Below are 23124 nucleotides of genomic sequence, written 5' to 3' on the forward strand. Positions count from 1 at the left end.
CTCCTTAAACACAGTACCATAAAAATGCATCAGTGCATTATCTTTAAGTGAGCAAAGTTGAAGTGAAGTGATGATTCTGAGTAAACTGAGGTTCATTGATAAGATTGCAATTCATCAATTCACTTACCAAATGAGAAATTGCTCCACATGGACAAAATCATACATTCGGAAAGTTGCTTTAAAACTGATTGGAATGTGAATAACAGATTGACGTGACCAAATCCAATGATACCAAAATCTGTCGGATGGAACTGCAGATGCTGCCTGACCCTTTGAGTTACTCCACATTTTGTTTCTATATCTAAATCTGATCAGGTTGTGCACAGATTTTGTGTTTTTTAACCATTTTTCTTTTCTCCAGATCAGAATTCCTTGCATTAATGAATTACCATTGAAAAAAGAACTGAATAATTTCCAAAGTTTATCCCCAGGATCAGCACAAATTTAACACTAGCCAGAAGCTACTACAATCAGTACTAATACAAGGCACTAATAAGTTAACTGGCTGTAATCATTCAATATGCAATTATAACATCAAACTCTTCCACTCCACACTCTCTGTGGAACACTCACTCACTCTCTCTCTCTGACTCATTTTCCACTTTTTCTTCATCTTAGTATAAAATCTATTCTTGATTTCTCTCCTGAAACTTCCAGTTATCTGTTGCCAGTCATAAATCTCGGGATAGCGATTTTGCCTCCCTCGCTGGTGCACAGACACATAAAGCAGTGCCAGTGCATTCAGTCCTATTGCTTCTCTACATAAATTTAGTATCAGGAATGAAGACCAACATGCAGCTGTTTATTTATATGATAATTTAAAATGTGAGTGAGTGGGCAAGTTGTCATTTTTTCTCTCTCTTCCTTTCCCCACTCTCCCCCCCTCTCTCTGTTCACTGTCCTTTCTCTCTCTCCCCTTTCTCCCCCCTCTCTCCCCTCCCCTCTTTCTCTCTCTCCCCTTTCTCCCCCTCTCTCCCCCTCCCCTCTCTCTTCTCTCTTCCCCTCTCTGTATATATCCTCATTTCACCCACATCTTCTGACAGCACTATTTTACCAGCAAGTTGCATGAATATTTGGTTTTATTTAAATGCATCTTCCAGCAACAGCTTGACCATGTACGGTATATCAGAGTGGAGCATCCAAGCAATCCTTACAGAGACAGCATCTGAGTATGGAAGCAGTCAAATTGGAAATAGATGGGCTCTAAAAGGTCCACTTTATGTTGGAATATACTGAAGTACAGAGAGCTGTTTATAGTTTATATCTAGTAGTTGCAGAGGCCAAGATCATAAAGCAGTGAATTTTGGATGGAGGTAACACAAATGTCAGTATGAGGTTTGGTACTGGAGATGAGGTTGCCAAGGGTGGTAAATGGTCAGTGGAAAGGAGGAGAGGATTGTCAGAAAGGATTTAGGGTTCGAGGTGAATCATCATATGCCGGGGTACTGTCCAACTCATCACAACCTCGTGGTGGACATTGGACTATGCAACTGATGGGCCATGATGCTGAGAACTATATTCTGAATTCTGCATCTTCTCCATCTATTATACTTGAATTTGACTTATGTATCATGTGCTCAGGGAGGCCTGAGCATTTGTGGGTTAGTTGACAGGCAGGCGATCAGTGGCATGTACTTGTTGTGGTGGGCGGTGGGGGGGGACACAGCTTGTATGAATAGTCAGGTTAGTATGAGACAAGCTTTAAAGGTGGGCCGAAACCAGTGGAGCAATGATAAACCTTGGTTGTTCCAACCTGCTCATTGTTGGTTGTCACAACCAACAATGGCCATCCCAGGACAACATATTCCAGCTTGCTTTTAATAATGCTTTTAAAGATGTGTTGCATGCAAAAGATGACATCCTGTGTGTGAATAATGTGGAAATCATGCTAAGTATGTAAGGGAGGCTAATGCCTGGTGAGTGCCTGACTGAGCCTCCAGGATGACACACGGCAACCTGGAAATGGTGATATTCTGGGTCATCAATTTTCAACGGTATATTGCTGGAAAAAAAAAGAAAATTATAAACAAATTACGTCCATTGATTTTAACAGGAATAGGCAGTATTTCTAACTTTTCCAAAAATAAATTTGCATTAAAAATCTGATCAAAATGATCTTTATATTTTCCCAAACCTGAAGCAGTCCCAGGAAATAATCTCAATTGGAAAATATAATGTAATCTTTATTGTTTAAATGGCACAGCATAACAAGTAGGTATTATTTTCAAATGAAAATCCCATTTTAATTTCAATGCCAGGGCCAGCATGTTGCTAACTCCTTCTGCCTTACAGCAAGATCAAGGCTCAATCAGTGTTGGCCGATCTATTTGTCTGACTCTCTTATATGAATATTTGCCAAACTGTTCCAATTTACTGTCTCTGCTCTCTGAATTAATAACTTGCCTGCGAGCAGTTGCTTCCTGAGAAAAGCTAGCTTTTATTAGCACTGAAAATTGTTGCTGTGGTCTCAAGCACTGCAATCAGTGCTTAAATACACAAACTATATTAATACCCTCCTCTTATAGTTAATGTAATATTCTGCTGCAATTTTAGAAGTGACATGTTTTGATAATGCTGGACATTGTGGTTGAAAATAGCTATGTATTGAACCTAACTACTAATAATTTGGTGTTTTACAATTACAAATGTCAAATCTAATGCACAAAATCAGTTTCTGTTCTATGGTCGAGGTGCAATTCAGTTCCAGAGTCTGGATGATTCAGTCAAAGTGCTACATTAGTCTTGTAGCACAAACACTGTCACAGAAGGGAGGATGTGTTGGAAAGAACTGCAAATTGATGATTTAAACCAATGGTAGACACAAAAAGTTGGAGTAACTCAGCGAGTCAGGCAGCATCTCTGGAGAGAAGGAATAGGTGACGTTTCGGGTCGAGACATCCAAAGAAGGGTCTCGACCCGAAAGGTCACCTATTACTTTTCTCAAGCTGCCTGACCCGCTGAGTTACTCCAGCTTTATGTGTCAGCAATAGGGAGGATGTCAGCTCAGCAACAACTATTATAACAGCTCACTCATTGGCTATATTTAAGAGGGAGTTAGATCATTGGCTATATTTAAGAGGGAGTTAGATGTGGCCCTTGGGGCTAAAGGGATCAAGTGGTATGGAGAGAAGGCAGGTACATGATACTGAGTTGGATGATCAGCCATGATCATATTGAATGGCCTACTCCTGCGCCTTTTTTCTATGTTTCTATTGACCAGCTGATAACTACAGTGTAGGCAGATTCGGATGTCAGTTGCTATTTAATACTGACTTTTCATCATTCTTTAGGGTTCCCTCTCCCATCATAGATGAGGCCCTCACTCATGCCATTTTGAGATCAACACTCCACTAAGGGTTCTCTCTCTTAACCTGATGCAACAGCACAACAGCTCAGCATGAATAGTATTCCAACAAAGGCATTTTAATATAATCGTCAACTACCTTCTTGTTAGTTGCTGATCAAGTTTATTGCTGTTCAGATGGTGTGCTTAATATTTTTGAATTGTGATGAGTTTTATGAATGTGACATATCCCTTCTCACTATGAAAGTCTCACTATCAAGATCTCCATTGAAGTTTTGGAAAATTTTCTCCAAATTATCCTGTCATAATTTTCTCATCATAAGTTGTGCTATCATTTTACAACTTTTGCCAAAGAGGAGTAGGCTACTATTCATGTGCGCTGGCTTGGGGTGTCGGCACATTGTGATATTGAGCAGGCAGCAGCATGTTGCTGTACTATCAGATTTGAAGAAGGGTTAGAGATCAATCAATAAATATGATCGCCTCACTCACGAAATGCCCTTTTCTAGGAGCAGAAATACATTGTCTCTCTTACTGATGTTGCAAGCCATGTTAATGTATACATGCAGATTTGTGACACAAAACACTTTGAATATGATTCCTACCTTTCCATCTTTAAGTTAATTATTTCTTCTAATCTATCTAAATGCCATTGCCATTTAGAATTTCTCAAAGCAAACATTGATAGTAATTGGATAAAATGGTTTCTCTAGCAATAGAAATGATAAAGTTTGAATATGAAATAATAATTCTTGTTCTGCGTGCGTTAATTTTCCAAAGAATTGCAGACAGAATCCATTCTGAATCCAAGGTAATGAATGATGTATTGATAATTAGCTTTGATATCATAGTGTCAAGATCTAGACAGCATACAGCTAAGAGCTCTCTGCTGACATCAGTGCAATCAACCCATTTCTTCATTATGTATAGGGGAGTAGGAATTCATGCTTGGTTGCTTGCACTAAATGTGTAATAAAGTAGTGGCTGTGTGTTATACGCCACATCAGTGATACTGAATTTTACGTACACCATTACTATGTTGAGAGCTTTAGTCCAAGTCTTCTTGGTTGACATTCTATGAATATGAACATGATTTCAATGAAGTAATGTGTAAGAAGGAACTGAAGATGGTAGTTTAAACCAAAGATAGACACAAAAAGCTGGAGTAATCTGCACTCAAGATGGGGTATTCCATACTAGAACATCCGATGTCCTCATTCTTAAGGGAATGGGGGTTCCCCTCTCCCATCATAGATGAGGCCCTCACCTGTGGCTCCTCAGTACCCCACAGCTTTGTCCTTGCTCCCCCTCCCCCTAGTCGCAAAAGAGGCACAGTCCCCCTAGTCCTTACCTTCCACCCTATCATCCGTTGCATACAACACATAATCCTCCGAAATTACCGCCACCTCCAACGGGATCCCACCACTCGCCACATTTTCCCATCTCCACCCCTTTCTGTATTCCGCAGAGAACGTTCCCTCCGCAACTCCCTGGGTAACTCATCCCTTCCCACCCAAACTACCCCCTCCCCAGGTACCTTCCCCTGCAACCGCAGAAGATGCAACACCTGTCGCTATACCTCCTCTCTCGACTGTTCAGAGACCCCGATAGTCCTTTCAGGTTAGGCAGAGGTGCACTTGCACCTGCTCCAACCTCTGCTGTATCCGTTGTCCAAGATGTAGACTCTTATACATCTGCGAGACCAAACACAGACTGGACGATCATTTTGCGGAACACCTTCGCTCAGCCCACCTGAACCAACCTGATCTCCTGGTTGCTGGACACTTTAATTCTCCTTCCCATTCCCACACAGACCTTTCTGTCCTCGGTCTCCACCATTGTCAGAGTGAGGCTAAACGCAAAATGGAGGAACAGCATCTCATATTTCACTTGGGCAGCTTACAGCCCAGTGGTATGAATTTTGATTTCTCTCACTTCAGGTAGCCTTGGCATTCTCTCTCTCTCTATCCCTCCCCCACCCAAGTTGCACTTCACATTTTCACCCTACAAACAGCTTATAATGGCCTGTTTCCTTTATCATGGTTACTTTTTTGCATATCTTTCATTCATTGTTCTTTATCTCCACTTCACTGTCAACATCTCTCGTTTCCCTTATCCTTAACCATTCTGAAGAAGGGTCTCCCATTCCTTCTCTTCAGAAATGCTGCCTGTCCTGCTGAGTTACTCCAGCTTTTTGTGTCTATCAATGATTTGAATGGAGATAGTCTATCCCTTCTGTTGCCAAACATATTAATCAAACCTGCTATATATTAATGACGCTTGATACTTTGTATCTCACCACATCCATGTAATCGTCTGGGAAAATCAAAAAGAAAAAGACAACAACAAATATAACCAGTGGTAAAATAACTGGAACATTCATATCTGATTTTCTCAGCAATTAGAACCAGTCTAAGAAATCACACAGAACATTGAGCCAATAGTTGTTTAATCACTTCCCCTTCGTTTAATACAGTATCAACTATCAGAACCTTTCTTGCTCATATTTAAAGAGCTTGCGTATTCCCACAGTGCACTGTCTGGTTTTCTTCAATCTATCAAACTGAAATAAACTATCATTAGTCTCTAACTCAACCCTTTGATTATTTTGTATAAATCCATCATATTGTCTGCAATGCTCTAAAATATTTAGCGATTTTTGTAGAAACCTCCGTGGATAAGCAAGTTTCTATGTGATGGGAATCACTCTTGTAGCTCTTTGAATTCTTTCCAAACCATTAAATAATTTGTCATTTTCATGGACCAGAAGTGCAGAGATTCTGACCAGCATGTCATCAAATTATAGGCAAATCCTTTTAGACACATGCATTAGTGAAATTTCGGAATATACTCGGAAATCATAAATATTGGTACCTTATAAATTACATGAATGCAAATGGCTGTTGAAGATGCCAAAGCATGTCCTTCTTGGAATGGTTTAATGGTGCTTTTTCATATTTTTCATGCTTTTTTATCCCGGCCTAGGTGCACGATGTCCGGTCACTGAAAGAGTGAAAGACACTCAAGGAGTACATAAATGAGGTTTTATTAAAACTACCTTTAAAAGCAGGGAAAGGACACATGTAACAAAAGCTTTCATAATTGACATAGGATGTTTCAACTGTGAAAAATAATTGAAACCTTATAAGAAACCTTTGTGAGGGAACTCAATAATGTGCATAGTGTGAAACAAAAATGTTGCCAGGTCGCAGTTACCACAGTTAGAAATCTAATTTAATGCAATATTTCATTTCCTATTCTTCTTTGAGCATTGTCCAGGAGTTTGCTTGATGGTATCCATCATCCAGATTCATATTCAGGTCCTATTTAGTTTATTGTGCAATGAAGCTAATAGAGCACACAGTATACATGCCAATAAAACCACAACAATAAATACAAAGATGAGCACGAAACAGCAGAATTGTGCAAAAATTGTCGTGCAATCGGAAGTAGTGAAAAAAACCCCTAAAGTGCAATAATATAGTACCGAACGAGTTAGAGTGTGAGTAGATGGCTGCATCTCTGGGAACAATATGCAAGAAAGGTGCTTTAAGAGTCTGAATCACGTCACAAATGTGGCAGAAACAATGTTTTCTCAACTTCTTCCACATTCCCATTAGGTTTCGTAAGTTCATATGTGATAGCAAAATTGAGCCGTTCGGCCCATCAAGTCTATTCCGCCATTCGATCATGGCTGATCTGTCTTTCCCTCTTAACGCCATTCTCCGGCCTTCTCCCCATAACCCTTGACACTCGTACAAATCAAGAATCTATCTACAGTGCCCTCCATAATGTTTGGGACAAAGACCCATCATTTATTTATTTGCCTCTGTACTGCACAATTTGAGATTTGTAATAGAAAAAAATCACATGTGGTTATAGTGCACATAGCCAGAGTGCATTAAAGGATATTTTTATACATTTTGATTGTACCATGTAGAAATTACAGCAGTGTTTATACATAGTCCCCCCATTTCAGGGCACCATAATGTTTGGAACACAGCAATGTCATGTAAATGAAAGTAGTCATGTTTAGTATTTTGTTGCATATCCTTTGCATCCAATGACTGCTTGAAGTCTGTGCTTCATGGACATCACCAGTTGCTGGATGTCTTCTCTGGTGATGCTCTGCCAGGCCTGTATTGCAGCCATCTTTAGCTTATGCTTGTTTTGGGGGCTAGTCCCCTTCAGTTTTCTCTTCAGCATATAAAAGGCATGCTCAATTGGGTTCAGATCAGGTGGTTGACTTGGCCACTCAAGAATTTACCATTTTTTAGCTTTGAAGAACTCCTTTGTTGCTTTAGCAGTATGTTTGGGATCATTGTCTTGCTGTGGAATGAACCGCCAGCCAATGAGTTTTGAGGCATTTGTTTAAACTTGAGCAGATAAGATGTGTCTATACACTTCAGCATTCTTTATGTTACTACCATCAGTTGTATCATCAATGAAGATAAGTGACCCAGTATTTTCAGCAGCCATACATGCCCAGACCATAATATCCCCACCACCGTGTATCACAGATGAGGTGGTATGCTTTGTATCTTGTGCAGTTCATTCTCTCCTCCAATCTTGCTCTTGCCATCACTCTGATATAAGTTAATTTTAATCTCATCTGTCCACAAGACTTTTTCCAGAAATGTAACCCACTGTACAATTAAACACTGTAACTTAAACCCACTTCAGCAATTACAAATGCCTGTGAAGCCATGTGTCCTAAACATTATGGTGCCCTGAAATGGGGGACTATGTATAAATACAGCTGTAATTTTACATGGTGAAACCAAAATGTATAAAATTACCCTTTAATAAAATCTGACAATGTGCACTTTAACCACATATGATTTTTTTTTCTATTACAAATCTCAAATTGTGGAGCACAGAGCCAAATAAAAAATGATGGGGCTTCGTCCCAAAGATAATAATAATAATAATAATAATAATTTTATTTATAGAGCACTTTAAAAACAATCATAGTTGCAACAAAGTGCTGTACATCACTAATCATTGACAAAAAAGTTAATACACACCAATAATAACAATCAAAAGAAATAGTAGGAAAAGATATGTAAAATAAAGAAACATTAAAAACAATAAAAACAGAAGCAAAGACTCAGGCATGGTCAAAAGCCAGGGAGTACAAATGTGTTTTAACACTGGATTTGAAGATGGACAGTGAGTGTCTGATGTGCAACGGCAGGGTGTTCCAGAGTGCTGGAGCAGCAACAGAGAAGGCTCTATCCCCTCTGAGCTTCCGATTAGACCTCGGTATCTCCAGGAGCAGCTGATCAGCTGACCTGAGGGACCGGGCAGGAGCGTATGGGTGGAGCAGCTCAGAGAGGTAAGGCGGGGCGAGGCCATTCAAAGATTTAAAAACAAATAACATGGAGGGCACTGTATCTCTGCCTTAAAAATATCCATTGAATTGGCCACTGTGGCAATAAATTCCACAGATTCACAAGCCTCTGACTAATGAAATTCCTCCTCATCTCCTTCCTAAATGAACATCCTTTTATTCTGAGGCTATGAGCTCTGATCCTAGACTCTCCCACAAGTGGAAATATCCTCTCCACACCCACTCTATCCAGGCCTTTCAGTATGTTCAATGAGGTTCCCCCCTCATACTTCTAAACTCATGGTTATGGTTCTGGAAACAAGTTCAGGAATGTCTAGGCACCTGATTTCTGTATTGTTGTTGTCAGTGATTAAGGTGGTGGGTAACAAAACAAAACTTAATTTATAATCTCCCTGACATCTGTGCAGGAGGTGTTGGGGGAAGAGATCATTTTCAATCCTTGTCTGAGGCCAGTTTCTGTGTCGTGTTGTTGAGTTGGCTAAAATAACCCAGTAATCAAACTTGGAGCTTTCATGATCTGTGACTCAGCTGCTGCTGAAATAAGCTTGGCAGCATATCAAAGAGCTCAGTGGGAAATTAGTGATTTAATTTTTTTAAATTAAATTAGCCTTTTAGTCCATTGTTTATTAGGTTCTGAGAAATCTTAATAACATCATGGCTGGAAAGAAAATCACTTTCGCTATTTAAAATCCAGTTTATTATAAAGAGATGGTGACATGGGACAAATATTGCATATGGAGATGGGAAATTATTTTCCGCTGCAAAGATCGTCACCTGTCCTTCTTCACTATGACGGTTCAAGTGACTTAAACGTGCAGTGTAGTGCTGACAAGGATTTCTGGCTTGCTTATGATATTCATGTAGGTTAAATATAATGAAGAAGATTACGGTGTTTTCATTCTCAATGTTCCCCAGTATCAAGAATCTTACATTTATAATGATCAAAAACAGCGCATTTCAGAGCAGTGGTCTTTGTGGGGACTTAGCAGAATCCCTTTATTTTTACGCTGATATCAGGTCACCTAAACTGCTTGCAATGTATTATTTTTGACGCCTAGAATTAATTTTGCCTTTCACTGTATTCCTAATTTCCTAAGGGTATCCAACCACAGTTCTGCAATAGGTGAGGCTTAACTCATGAGGCACATCCACATTAAGCCTGAATAAATTCCTTTTGAATTGTTTAATATTGCCTTTGAAGTAGATGAATGAAATGTTATTCCCAGGGGAAGGCAATCAGCAGCAATATTACAGACAAAGACTTGACAAGGACCAGCAAAGGGATGGGAGCATTCTGACTCATTTCATTTCCACGGTGAAAAGCCTATTTCAACGACCAGAGCGGTTCTTCTCTACTACTGCCTATCTTTTATGTGATTTAAAACATATTGATCACATTTTCACCAAAAAAGCACTGTTAACAATATTTATGTTACTGATTCAGATTATACATTGATATTTGTTTATAATAGGAAGTTTTAACAGTGTTGCATTTGCTCTAGTGTGAAGCTGATGTCGAATATGAAATGAGCAGTGGAGCTGGTAATTTTCGAGTGATTCCTGTTGTAATGGTTATGTATAATGTATGGAATTCTTACCTATCTTATATAACCCTCAGTGTGCATGATTCACATTGATTTCTTTTCAAATTTCCATCATATTTACAGACTGAAAATGCTCTATAAGTGTTCTGCATACACATATCGATACACAGCTGTTTTCACCAAATATTTAGTAACTCATTTTCCTGTGTGCGTATTAATATTCTTTTACTCATTTTATTGTTAACAGCAATGTAAAGCTTTTTATGTAGAGTTTTAATAGTATTGCAACAGTATTTACCTGCCAGCAGACAACACACTGAGGAACTGTTATATTTATTCAAAAGCACAGAATATTATTCTTACCCTTTTACTGCATCTCATTGGCTATTATCTTGAATTTTTGCACCTCGCTGTTTTGTGGGATGTCATCTGCTTGCACAGCTATTCTTAACATTTTCTTTTGTCCCGTTTCCTTGATGAATAAAAGTTCACAAAGACGCTGTAAAAAATTGCATGACCCTCTTTCCATCCATGGCTATGAGGATAAATTAAGAACTATGCAACATTCTTGCCTCCTCTACCTATTTAAAGCGAGTTGTCATTGAATTACTGCCAATTGTGTAAAGGTCTGATACAGAGATTTGATAAATAACATGACTCTCATTCTGTGAAGATATGCCTTTACTTGAGATTGAGAGATTATAATAATCTTAATGTAACCAGTGTCACTATGATGCCCCCTATCTCTCTTGCTCTTTATCTACTCCTTCATTCTACAAGACGAGCACTGCATACATGTTACTATTGCAAATTATTTGATAATTCAATGAGGTATGACCTCTTGTAACTTACCGGGTCACCCCATCCTAATCACAAGCCCTGCCTCAGTGATCCATCTACTAATTTCTGCTGATGCAGACCAGTTCACCCCTTCACTACTGTAATAATCTCATTGCTGAGAGTTCCTACCTTTTTGAGTGAAACCCTTCTAGTCATAAAAAAGGTGCAATGTTAAGTTTCACACTACCCCCTCCTCTTATGCCTGGCAAACAGGATTTTAGATTACTGTAACACTTTCCTTTCCTGTCTGGCATCTGAGTCAGCTGTTTGAAAAGTTACACAGTAAGATTTTGAATTAAATTTGAGTTAGTCAAATATAAATTATTACAAGAAGTTGTATTTTAAGGAGAAGACATTTTCAAAGGAATTATGTTTTAACAATGGATTAAATTTGGGAAAATATAATCTTCCCTAGCACATGTCAATTTGTTCAAATTATTTCACAATATTGTGATATTATTTCCAACATATAACCAATCAATCCTTCAGAAATAGCAGGGGTTCAATTGCTGTATCCATTTTTATAGCAGACATGCTCTTCCAATAGTCATCAGCACAAGAACTTCTGATTATTAGCATTTGCAGTCTTTGGTTACAGAAGCCAGATATCCTGATCTTCGTTATTACTATATTGTAATTAACGAAGATCAGCATTGTCACGAACCATAGAGGTCAAAGAAAAAAAATCTAACATATCAAATACAAGTGTCTTTCTGCCTCCTCTCAAAGGCTTGAATGCTGACTGAACATCGCCCATGTGAAGCTGGGATATTAAACTGTCTGGATACCTTCACTGCATGGCCACTTGACCATGTTAATATGAGTACTCCCTCCACAAGTGCTGCCTGACCCACTGAATTCCTCTGGCACTTTGTGTTGTGCTCCAGATTCTAACATTTTCAGTTCCTTGTGACTGTGTTAATAAGGGTATTGTTAGCCACTCTTTGTAACTCCGAAACATCCTCAACTTTCATTAACCACCAAGAATTCAATTTAAACATTGTATAATCAAGAGTCAACTGCAATATTCCTCAAATTATACATTATTCATATATCCTTTTATCTTGGTCAAAGAGCTCTCAGATTTTCTTTCTAAGATTTGTAAGTCACTATGTTCTTTCAGAAACTTTGTTTTTAGAAATAAGAGCAATTTGTTATTATGCATTGAGAGTACATATATCTGGAACAGAAAGAGTATTACTAATAACCCCTTCATAACAAATCCTAGACAAATTATGTATCCATTAATGTACATTCAATAGGAATGCCCTTGCAATCAACTTGTATCAATGAAATCTTCACAAAGATTTGGCCTTCGTAATGAGAGGAGTTGAGTATTGGAGCAAAGAGGTCCTTCTGCAGTTGTACAGGGCACTGGTGAGTCCACAACTGGAGTATTATGTGTGGTTTTGGTTTCGTAATGTGAGGAACGACATTCTTGCTATTGAGGGTTGTGCAACATAGGTTCACAAGGTTGATTCCCGGAATGGTGGAACTGTCATATGATGAAAGAATAGAGCGACCGGGCTTGTATTCACTAGAATTTAGAAGGTTGAGAGGGGATCTTATAGCAACATATAAAATTATTAAGGTATTGGACGTGCAAGATGCAGGAAACGTTCCCAATGTTGGGGGAGTCCAGAACCAGGGGCCACAGTTTAAGAATAAGGGGTCGGCTGGATGCATTCAAAACAGAGTTAGATAGAGCTCTTAGGACTAGCAGAATCAAAGGGTATGGGGAGAAGGTAAGAAAGGGGTACTGATTGTGGCTGATCAGCCATGATCACATTGAATGGCAGTGCCGGCTCGAAGGGCCAAATGGCCTACTCTTGCACCTATTGTCTATGTATTTATGTATCTAATTCTGTCACATGTTTACTGTTGGTACCATTCATTTATATGTATGGCACTAACATCTGACCAGACGTTCAAAGCTACTTAGGAGCCTTCTGTGGATTTTGTGTTTCAAGTCAATTTCCAATCTTTAATAATTCCATGTCTTTATCACACAATATTCAGGGCTGCAATCTTATGCTTGCTTTATTTTTTACCTTAGAATCGATCTGACACCCCAGAGTATCCTTTATTTACTTTTAGTATCTTGTTGTGATATGGAAAAAAAAAGAGAGGTATAAAAAAAACACATGAAGTGGGGAATCAACTGTACAAAGAGAAAAAAATAAGTCAAAGTATGAAGCAAATAGGGAGACAATTCACCTAAAAACTGTCTGAAACCGAAAACCCTATAATATATAGTGGTATTCGAATTTGGAAACAACTTAAAAAAGACATTAAAATTGGATAATTTATCACTTTCTCTCCCGATTGCAAATAATCCCTCATTTAAACCCTCAGTGTCGGATAAAGGTTTTGTACAATGGAAAAATCATGGAATTTAAAAAAATGGACATCTTTATAGAAATGGTATTTTTCTCTAGTTTCAGGAGTTACAACAGAATTACGGGTTACATTCAAATAATTTTTTTTAGATATTTACAACAAAGATTATATTAAAACACATACACGAGAATACAGAACTAGAGCTGGGAAGAATGGCCTTCTTCCCAGAGGTCATTCGGACTGTAAACGCCTATCTCACCAGGGACTAACTCTACTGAACGTTTTTCCTTCCATTATTTATTATGTAAAAGAATATGTGTGTTATGATTGTGTTTATAGTTTGTTTGGTTGTTTGGTTGTTTGTCTTTTGCACAAAAGTCCGCGAGCATTGCCACTTTCATTTCACTGCACATCTCGTATGTGTATGTGACAAATAAACTTGACTTGACTTGACTTGACTTGAGAACTAGAGATTCTAGATGAATGTTTGAATAAACACCCTAACACAGTCAAATTAATATCTTACATTTATAATACTTTTTTAGACAGTGAGATTCCGTTGACGGAATTATATGGACTAGCATGGGAAAAGGAATTAGCTCAACCCAAATGAAAGATATTTGGAACGAAAGCCTACAACATATACACCAATGTTCGTTAAATGCCAGACATTCTTTAATACAATTTAAAGTACTACATAGACTGCATTATTCTAATACAAAATTAAATAGAATTGTTCCTAATATCTCTCCTATCTATGATAAATGTCAATACCCCGCGGCTAATTTAACCCATGCTTTTGTAAATTATATAAAAATTAAAAATTACTGGATGGATATTTTTAAAATAATCTCTGTAGTCGTTAATATCCAACTGGATCCCGATCCTAAATTAATAATATTGGGCATATCAGAACAATACCTAAAACTTACAATAAACCAAAGAAATGTAATTGATTACAGTATAATAATTTGGAAAAAATTAATATTAAAATTTTGGAAAAACCCAACAGCGACCACCACAATCAAGATGTGGATTATGGAGATGTCAGAGACCTTACATTTGGAAAAAATTAGATTTGTCTTAATTGACAAACCAGAAGTATTTACTAGAATATGGTCTCCATTTATAGATTATTTGAAGGGGTAGATTGGACCGGCACTGAAGCCTGAACCCAGGACTAGATGAATAGTTATGATCTCTGACCTACGGACCTATCTCCCAAGTTGTATTATTGATAGTTTATCTTATTTTTCTAATTTCTTTCTATCTTTATTTATTTTTCCTATCTATAAATATAAATAAATAATTAGAGGCAATGTTAATATGTAACCGATAAAGGAGGATCCCAGCTACTTTGGTATCTGGGTCCCTGGAAACCTGGATATTTAATATGTAACCATTAAACACAGTCTGTATTGGTTTGGACTATGATATGCAGATGCCTCTAATAAAAATGTATTTTAAAAAAACCCAAAAAAAAAAAAAAACTGTCTGAAACCATTTGGCTGGATTATGTTGGTGGCTATGAGAGTTACCGGCTAGATTCTTTGTGCAGATTAGCCTGTTTCTGATTGCCAACAATGAGGTGGTCAGGAATGTACTCAAGATCAGATGCTAAGCCATCTAATGCATCTTAGCCATGCTAAAGCATCTGATCTCTTACTCCACACCTGCAATCAGCACTAAATGCATACGACAGCTGTCCATTGTCCTGAACTGAGGAGTATTCTGCCAGCCACTGTTGCCATATTGAGCACAGCCCATACATTTGAAAGGGTTATTTAAGAAGGAACTGCAGATGCTAGAAAATAGAAGGTAGACATTTGAAAGGGGTAGACATGCTGAGAGCAAATATTTTTATTCCTTTTCAATCGTTCATATTTCTGATAATATTAATATATGCATTTATTGATATAATAAATAATTTAAATACATTTTTTATATTTTAATATTAAATATTTGAAAAAATAAAAACCCATTATAATTGTGTTTATGAGTCTCCAATTATAGAAATTTAGGGACAATAGAATAGCCTTTGACAATATCTATCAAAGTGTGATCAGGACCATTAGTTACTCACATCCTAGGTTCCACCAAATGAAGCCTAACTGGCAATTGTAAAGCTCTCACTTTGAATGACAATGGCAATGTGGTCTGAAGATCATTGAGACCTACGTAGCTGCACAGGTTAGTACAGTCATGGCATGTGATGGAGTGGTGATGGGAGAGAGGGTTGGTGGGTTCAGCTCAAACATAATCCAGGTGGTAACTGACTTCTATTGTCAATAATGCTACATGTGATCAACCAGCCATGCAAGATTTTTTCTAAGCCAGCTCTATTTGTATTAAACATGTGCAAGGAGCTCAGTATTCATCATATTGCATTGAAGGTCATGCAATATTGGAGAATGGAATAAACATTCCCCTCTCAAAGTGTGGCTTTCATACTAAGCAAATGCTGGCATTAGTGGCATGCAAACAGCAGGTCAATCCACAGGTGATCCTGTCAGGTTGCTCGAATGCCAATATACTGCTGTCTGCCACTGCCTGGATTCATATATACTAGTTGTGCATTGCTGAAGGTCCGGGCCATGTAAAAGGGTGTTTCATTTTGGCCAGAAACATAAATACAGCAGGAGATAAAACAATGTGGTCTTCACAGCAAGCATCAAATAAATGTGGATATGATGATGATTTCGGCCCATGGATCCACACCAACATATATATTAGCAATGACTTGCTGCAGAGTAACATCTTTGGTGTGCTGTGGTTCCTCAAATCTTGTTACCTGTGAGATGCTCTCACTTTAGCTTGGTGGTAAAGGAGGAGGAGGCCCAATCTGCTGGGGACTGAGAGCATGTTCTACTTTTAATAGGCATGGAAGGATGGTACACGGACGTGGCGCCGACAGACAAGAAGCCGAAGCAAAGACGTCGAAGCCAAAGAACCGAATGGAAATGAGGCCGAAATGCCCATAAACCGAAAGAGTCCGAAGATGAAACGCCTACTAACCGAAAGGATGGGACGCCTAAATGCAAACTAACCGAAAGGGCTGGACGCCTTAAAGCAAACAAACCGAAAAGCTGCATCGCCTAAAAACAAACTTACCGAATGGCCGCTGTCGAAACGCCACCTACCCGAAAGGCGGCGTCGCCTACAGGCCAAAGGACCGACCGCCACTCAACAGAAATGTCCAATAACGTACATGACATTGCCGGGGGGCGGAACTTGTCAGTGATTGGTCAAGATCCCCGCGTCCATCACATCACTGTGAAGGCATGAACATTGTCCCACTGGCTGGGTCACTGTGTGACAGCAGCCTCACCGGCTGGGTCACTGTGTGACAGTGGTCTCACATGCTCTGCCACTGTGTGGAGGCAGTCTCACCGGCTGGGTCACTGTGTGACAGCAGCCTGACCAACTGGGTCACTGTGTGACAGCAGTCTCACCAGCTGGGTCACTGTGTGACAGCAGTCTCACCGGCTGGGTCATGTGTGACAGCAGCCTGACCAACTGGGTCAATGTGTGACAGCAGCCTCACCAGCTGGGTCATGTGTGACAGCAGTCTCACCGGCTGGGTCACTGGGTGACAGCAGCCTCATCGGGCAGCATCTCTGGAGAGAAGGAATGGGTGGCATTTCGGGTCGAGACCTTTCAGACGCACTCTGAAGAGTGGTCTTGGCACGAAACGTCATCCATTCCTTCTCTCCAGAGATGCAGCTTGTTTTGTGCGTGGGAGCTTGGGTGCGTTCCACAAGCATCAAGATGGTAATAAATAAAAGTCTGTCCCCGCGGTCGGGATGAATCACCCGGTGAGGGTGTCGGGGTCCGGGGTCCGGGGTCGGAGGGAGGGGATCACCCTGGTGTGGAGGTTGGGTTCCGATGGCGGTGCATCACAGCCAATGACTGAGGGATGCTCCCGTGGGTGGAGATGGAGGAGAGAGAGAAGGGTGAGAGAAAGGGAGAGAGAGAAGGGAGAGAGGGGAGGGAGAGGGAGTGGAGAGGGGGAGGAGAGAGGAGGGGAGGGGAGAGAGGAGGGGGGGAGAGAGAAGAGAGAGAGAGAGAAGGAGAGAGAGAGGGGGAGAGAGAGGAGAGAGAGGGAGAGAGAGAGAGAGAGAGAGAGTGAGAGAGAGAGAGAGAGAGAGAGAGAGAGAGAGGGGGGGAGAGGGAGAGAGAGAGAAGGGGGAGATGGGAGCGTGGGGTTCATTTTCCCACACAAGCCATAGGTGACTGGGTAGTCTGAACCCAAGCACCAAGTTGAAAGCGGGCTGCGGGTCGGGTGGAGCGGAGTTTGGGGCAATGTTCATGCCTTCACAGTGGTGTGATGGAAGTGGGAGTCTGGACCATTCGCTGACAAGTCCCGCCCCCCAGCATTGTGATGTCCGTTATTGGACGTTTCTGTTGAGCGGCAGTCGGTCCTTTGGCTTGTAGGCGATGCTGCCTTTTGGGTAGGTGTCGTTTCGACAGAGTGGCCATTCGGTCCGTTGGCTTTTAGGCTACGCAGCTTTTCGGTTCGATGGCTTTTAGGCGCCCCGCCCTTTTGGTTAGTTTGCATTTAGGCGTCCCATCCTTTTGGTTAGTAGGCGTTTTGTCTGCGTAATCTTTCGGTTTGTTGGCGTTTCAGCCTAATTTCCATTCGGTTCTTTGGTTTCAACTTCTTTGCTTCGGCCTCTCATCCATCAGCGCCACATCCGCACATGTGGAAGGATATACACGGTGAGTTGGAGGAAATAAAATATACTATTCTTCTGTGAAGCATGAATGCCAGTGCAGGCCTTTGTGGAGACAATTCTTACTTATGTCCTGTAAAATGTATATAATTTTGCATATTTCTGAAATGATCCACCATTGTTATGAATATGCTTGAAAACAACCACAAATTTGATCAAACAATGCGTCACCTTTTTAATAGCTACATCTATGAAAATCAATTCTCTGGATTCTGGGTCATTTTCTGGGCTACTGTTTCAGAAGTTGAAATGACTGATCGTAGATTAGTCCTTTCCTGCACCAGATGTAATGATGTAATGTTGGTAATACATCAATCCTAATACAATACTAGCTTTGAGCAATACTAGATCATTCTGTTAGAGCATGTGTGTTTTAGGTGACTCAAATCAACCAGGTTTTCAGAGTACTTTTTGCTGCAAAATATAAAGCACAAAATTTAGTGGAACAGATCCCAGCCCAGTACTGGGATCCCGGCTCATAAAAGTATGCTTTGAATTAATTATCTGATGTTTCTTCTTAAATTGCCACACACCAGGTTACTGTGTTACTGACCCCATTCCTAATCACGCCTGTCTCTCTCTCTACCCACCCACTGTAATTCAATTACCTGACCCCACCTTCTGTAGATCAATTGAATTCTCTCCCACTGAGTGGCACCAATCATCACTGCTCACTAACCCCTCCTGTAGCTCACCCACCTCAATTTGGGACTGCCAATCCTCGGCTTTGACCTAACAACCCCCGCTGTGCAACATTTCCCTAAGATAGCAACTGCTAACATTTACATAGAACATAGAACAGTACAGCGCAAGAACAGGCACTTCAACCCACAATACCCATGCCCAACATGATGCCTAGACTAAATCTTATCTGTCTGCACATATTCCTCCATTCCCTACATATCCATCTGCCTATCCAAAAGTCTCTTAAACGCTCTATCATTTCTGCCTCAACCACCACCTCCAGCAGCACGTTCCAGGCACTCACCAACCTCTATAAAAAGAAGAAATGTGCCCTGCACATCTTTACATTTTACCCCTCTCACCTTAAAGCTTTGACCACAACCTTTACTTAATTATCCACTCCCTCAACCACCCCCCCCCCCCCACATCCCCCCCACTTTTCCCCCACTCATTCCCCCCACTACAACCAAGACCATCTCAACCCAGCCTTAGCCCCAACATCTGTGGTTTTATTCTGCACTTTCTGTACTGGTGTTGCTTGGACACCTTGACTTTGTTGAATATCTACATAACAGAACATAACTGTAAAGCACCAACAGAGCCGCCAGTAAGTTTCTTGCATTTCATCCAGTATTGCTGATGTTTAATTCATGTGATTGGAGTGGATGTACCAGGGCTAACATGAATGATCTCAGCTGCTGAAACCAACAAGCACAATGGTCTGTGGATATGTAAATAACAAATGCATGATTGATTAAACCTGACACCAAGCTGGAAGAAATGCAAATGATAAGAGCAGCCTGTAAGTGTTTGTGGAAACCTGTAAATATAAACACTCAACAACCGAATGCCACCTTGACATGAGAAAGGGTTCCTAGACGCATGAAGGGTTATTAAATTATAATTTATTTGCGCAATGTTCAACTGTCACAACAAGGCCATTCCCATTCTCCTCTTGAACTTATGATTCTCTACTGATGCTTTTCTGTACAAATTAGCAAAAATCCCCATGGGTCTGCTCAGTTGATTCATTCTGTGTCTTTACTTGTCCCACAGGTGTCGAGGTGTCTCTTCAGAAAGTACTGGGTGAAGCCTCGGAGACTTGCACACAGGAGTGCCTTGTCCTCGGTCACTCCGACAACTGTTGGATGCCCCCGTCGCTGACCCAGTACCAGCAACCTAACCCTCCACTGCCGTCCATCGGATTTCAGCAGGGCTGGGCTAGAGGCGGCAGGTCAGAAGGCCAGCACGCCATCGGGAGGGCAGGCAGCAAGGACGACATTGACAAAAGCCAAGGCAATGGTAGGCAACAGCTGTACAATGGTTCGGAGAGACACTGTACCACCGAGGACCCTGTGAAGGTCATTCCTCTAGCGAACTTTACGCCAGGACAACAGGGCTCAGTGTCTCGCGCCAACTCTCCCTATGTTCATGAGCACCAGCTTTAGAAAACGCCTCGAGCAACCTTTGGCAAGTGATGAAGCCAGGATGTATATAATCACTGCTTTCAGTCCATGTGGAGCCCACACGCCAAAGTAAGAGAGCTGGCTTTGTGGTACAGAACATTTACAAACATGTGTGTGCTTTTAGTAAGGCAGGCCTTCAGCGCAAATAGTGTATGAAGCTGTGCACCAGCAGCTTTTCTGTGCCGTTTCATTATGAACACAGTGAAAAATGTTGAAAATATTTTTAGAGTGCATCTTCATGGGTGGTTATATTGCACCAAATCAATGGCAAGCCAGAATGAACTGTCTCTCTGGAGCTCATGATGTCAGATATAACCTGGACACCCCAGTGAGAAAACAATACTGAAAACAATGTTTTACTTTCATCGATCTTTTCAAAGCAGTTTTATCTGCAAAATTCTACCATTACAATTCCTTGACGTTTTGTAATTTAAGGATCCCACGCACTTGTGCAGCGATGATTTGCATGAATCATCTTTTCTTCAGAAAAAAAAAATCATAATGGCCTGTACTGTGGAATTCTATAAGCTCTGTCAGTAGCACTCTGGTCAAGGAAGAAAGAGTACTCCAGTGAAAGCTCTGATGGTATCAAGGTTTTCTTTCCCATCCAAATGAAGTCTCTGCTCAAAAGATGAGTGTGACTTTGCATTGAGGAGGCACTACATTCAGGAACTCCTCTTAGCACGAATGCCCAGCAGGTTTGAGGAACAATCTGCCCTGGCCTTTAGATATCTGGTGTTCGACCCTCGAACAATCAAGTCACCTGGAACTGTAAAATTCTTTACAAAGTAGGTCATTTTAAAAGGATTGAATATTTACGTAAAGGATTGCAAACTATCGAATGCCATCATGTGTGCAGCTCACATAGAAAATAAGTAGAATAGTTTGAAGTTAATGTATCAGAAATATAACATATGTTTTATACTTAAAGCTTATATACTTATAGGTAAATTAGAAGTGATCTGATATTTCTATATTGTATATTTGATTTATGAACTAGCTTGGAGTACAGATTGCTCATATAAAAAGTCTTGTGGGATATTCTGCTTATAATCCTAAAGGAGTTCAAATCTTACCAGCTCCTACAAGATAAATTGTTCAATTCTCTTGAGCATTACTGTGTCTTATAACTGAATCTTCCAGGACAGTTGCAGCTGTTCTGCAACATGTAACTGATGAGAGAGGTGGGGAAAGTTTGACACTGACCTTCAAGTAGTACCTGCAGGTTACACTGAAGATTTGAAGCACTACGTTCTCTACTCAAAATTTCACATTTTAATACCAAATGGCTTGCTACTATCTTGTGAGGTCAAAAGAGGAGCCTCATGTTTGTTATTATGTCAAATCAGGTAACATGCACAATTTCCAGATTCTCTGGATATATGACAATCGAAGAACGCATTCAGCAAGGGAAAGGGGAAGAAGATAAAGACTTTGTGGAGTTTTATTTAGGATTACTGTATGTAGAGTTTATCTAACTAGTCACGCAAAGCTGTAAAAAAACTACATTAAATCTGCTGTATGATTGCTTGTAATAGAATGGAAGTTGCTATGTATATTAGATGTGGGGATTTTTTGCATCATAAAATTGCGATTATGCGGAAAGCTTATTGTGCTGTTTACGTGCCCAACAGGTATAAGTAGCATTGTAATTTGTCAAACGTTGTCTCACGTAATCTGTTCAAATCACTGGCAGTTACAGTGTGCAAAAGAGTACCACCTAATTAAACAGTTACTTTAATCACTGAATGATGGAAAAGCATTTAAAAAAAAGTATTGTCTAATAATTTTAACTATTTCTTGGTAGTGCTGGTAGATTTTAGGATATGAGAATATTTGTTATTATTTGTGCAAAGCATTGCAGTTAAATTGCATGTTATCAATGAACAATGAACAACCCTTCTAGAACTGACTTTGCCAATGAATTACCTGTAGGTTGATGATTTGCTCGAAATAAAATTATTTAGGACGGGGGGAAAAATCAATAGGAATTGATGTTGTTTACTGTGGTTTGTGTTGATCAATGGATTTTTTACAGAATCCCACATCCGAATTGGAAAATGTTGGTATTATATAGCATCAGGTTAGATGGTGAACTCTAGCCACGACAGAGAATTTGTTGGCCTGAAGTAATTGTTATTGTTTTAATACACCCCTATATTATGCCTTGCTATATTTTAGTTTTAATTCATCTTCCCGTGACAGCGATTGTATGATTTTGAATGTACTCTCTGCAGAAGTGAGGAGTGGGGATTGTTAGGGAGGGAATGGGGGGGGGGGGGGGGGGGGGGGGACAATGGAGACCCACTCCACACAGAGTGAAAGGGTGAGTTGGGGCGAGAGACAGGAGAAACCAATACAAATGGATAAAGTGCAAACATTGGCTAAAGCCATGCATCAGAATCATCATTGTTCATCTCTGCACTGTTGCTTTTAAAGCTGTAAATGGGCCTCACTCTGGGACAATGGTAATATTTCAGAGACCCACTCCACACAGAGTGAAAGGGTCAGTTGCATAGTAACTGGTCATGCAGATTCAGGGAGAGTTTGATTAATGTACAGGGATGGAACAAAGGAACAGGAGGAGGCCATTCTGACCTTACAACGTTTACGAATGCAATCAGTTCATATGCATCTCAACTCTGCTTGCTTTCGTATTGTAACCAATACACTTCTCTAATACAAATACATCAATTTTAGTTTCAACATTTTCTATTGGTCTCACCTGAGCTGCTATTTCACGGAAACATTTAAAATTTCAACTTGCTCTAGTGTGAAGTACTCCTGATATCACCATTTGGCCATAATTTTACATTTGCCTCCTCTTGTTCTATGCTGCTCTAATGAAAGAAAATATATT

General features: G+C 40.1%; 1 protein-coding gene across 1 annotated transcript in view; it reads left to right on the forward strand.

Annotated features, from left to right (window-relative positions):
- Nucleotides 1-22510, forward strand: part of pcdh11 (protocadherin 11) — a 750264-nt gene extending 727754 nt beyond the window's left edge. The window contains exon 4 of the mRNA XM_055643891.1: nucleotides 19855-22510. Coding sequence (XP_055499866.1) covers nucleotides 19855-20246 — 392 coding nt within the window. The 3' untranslated portion in view covers nucleotides 20247-22510. The remainder of the gene's footprint in view (nucleotides 1-19854) is intronic.
- The last annotated feature ends 614 nt before the right edge of the window (nucleotides 22511-23124 follow it).

Source organism: Leucoraja erinacea, chromosome 12 (genome assembly GCF_028641065.1).
Source record: "Leucoraja erinacea ecotype New England chromosome 12, Leri_hhj_1, whole genome shotgun sequence".
NCBI lineage: Eukaryota > Metazoa > Chordata > Chondrichthyes > Rajiformes > Rajidae > Leucoraja > Leucoraja erinaceus.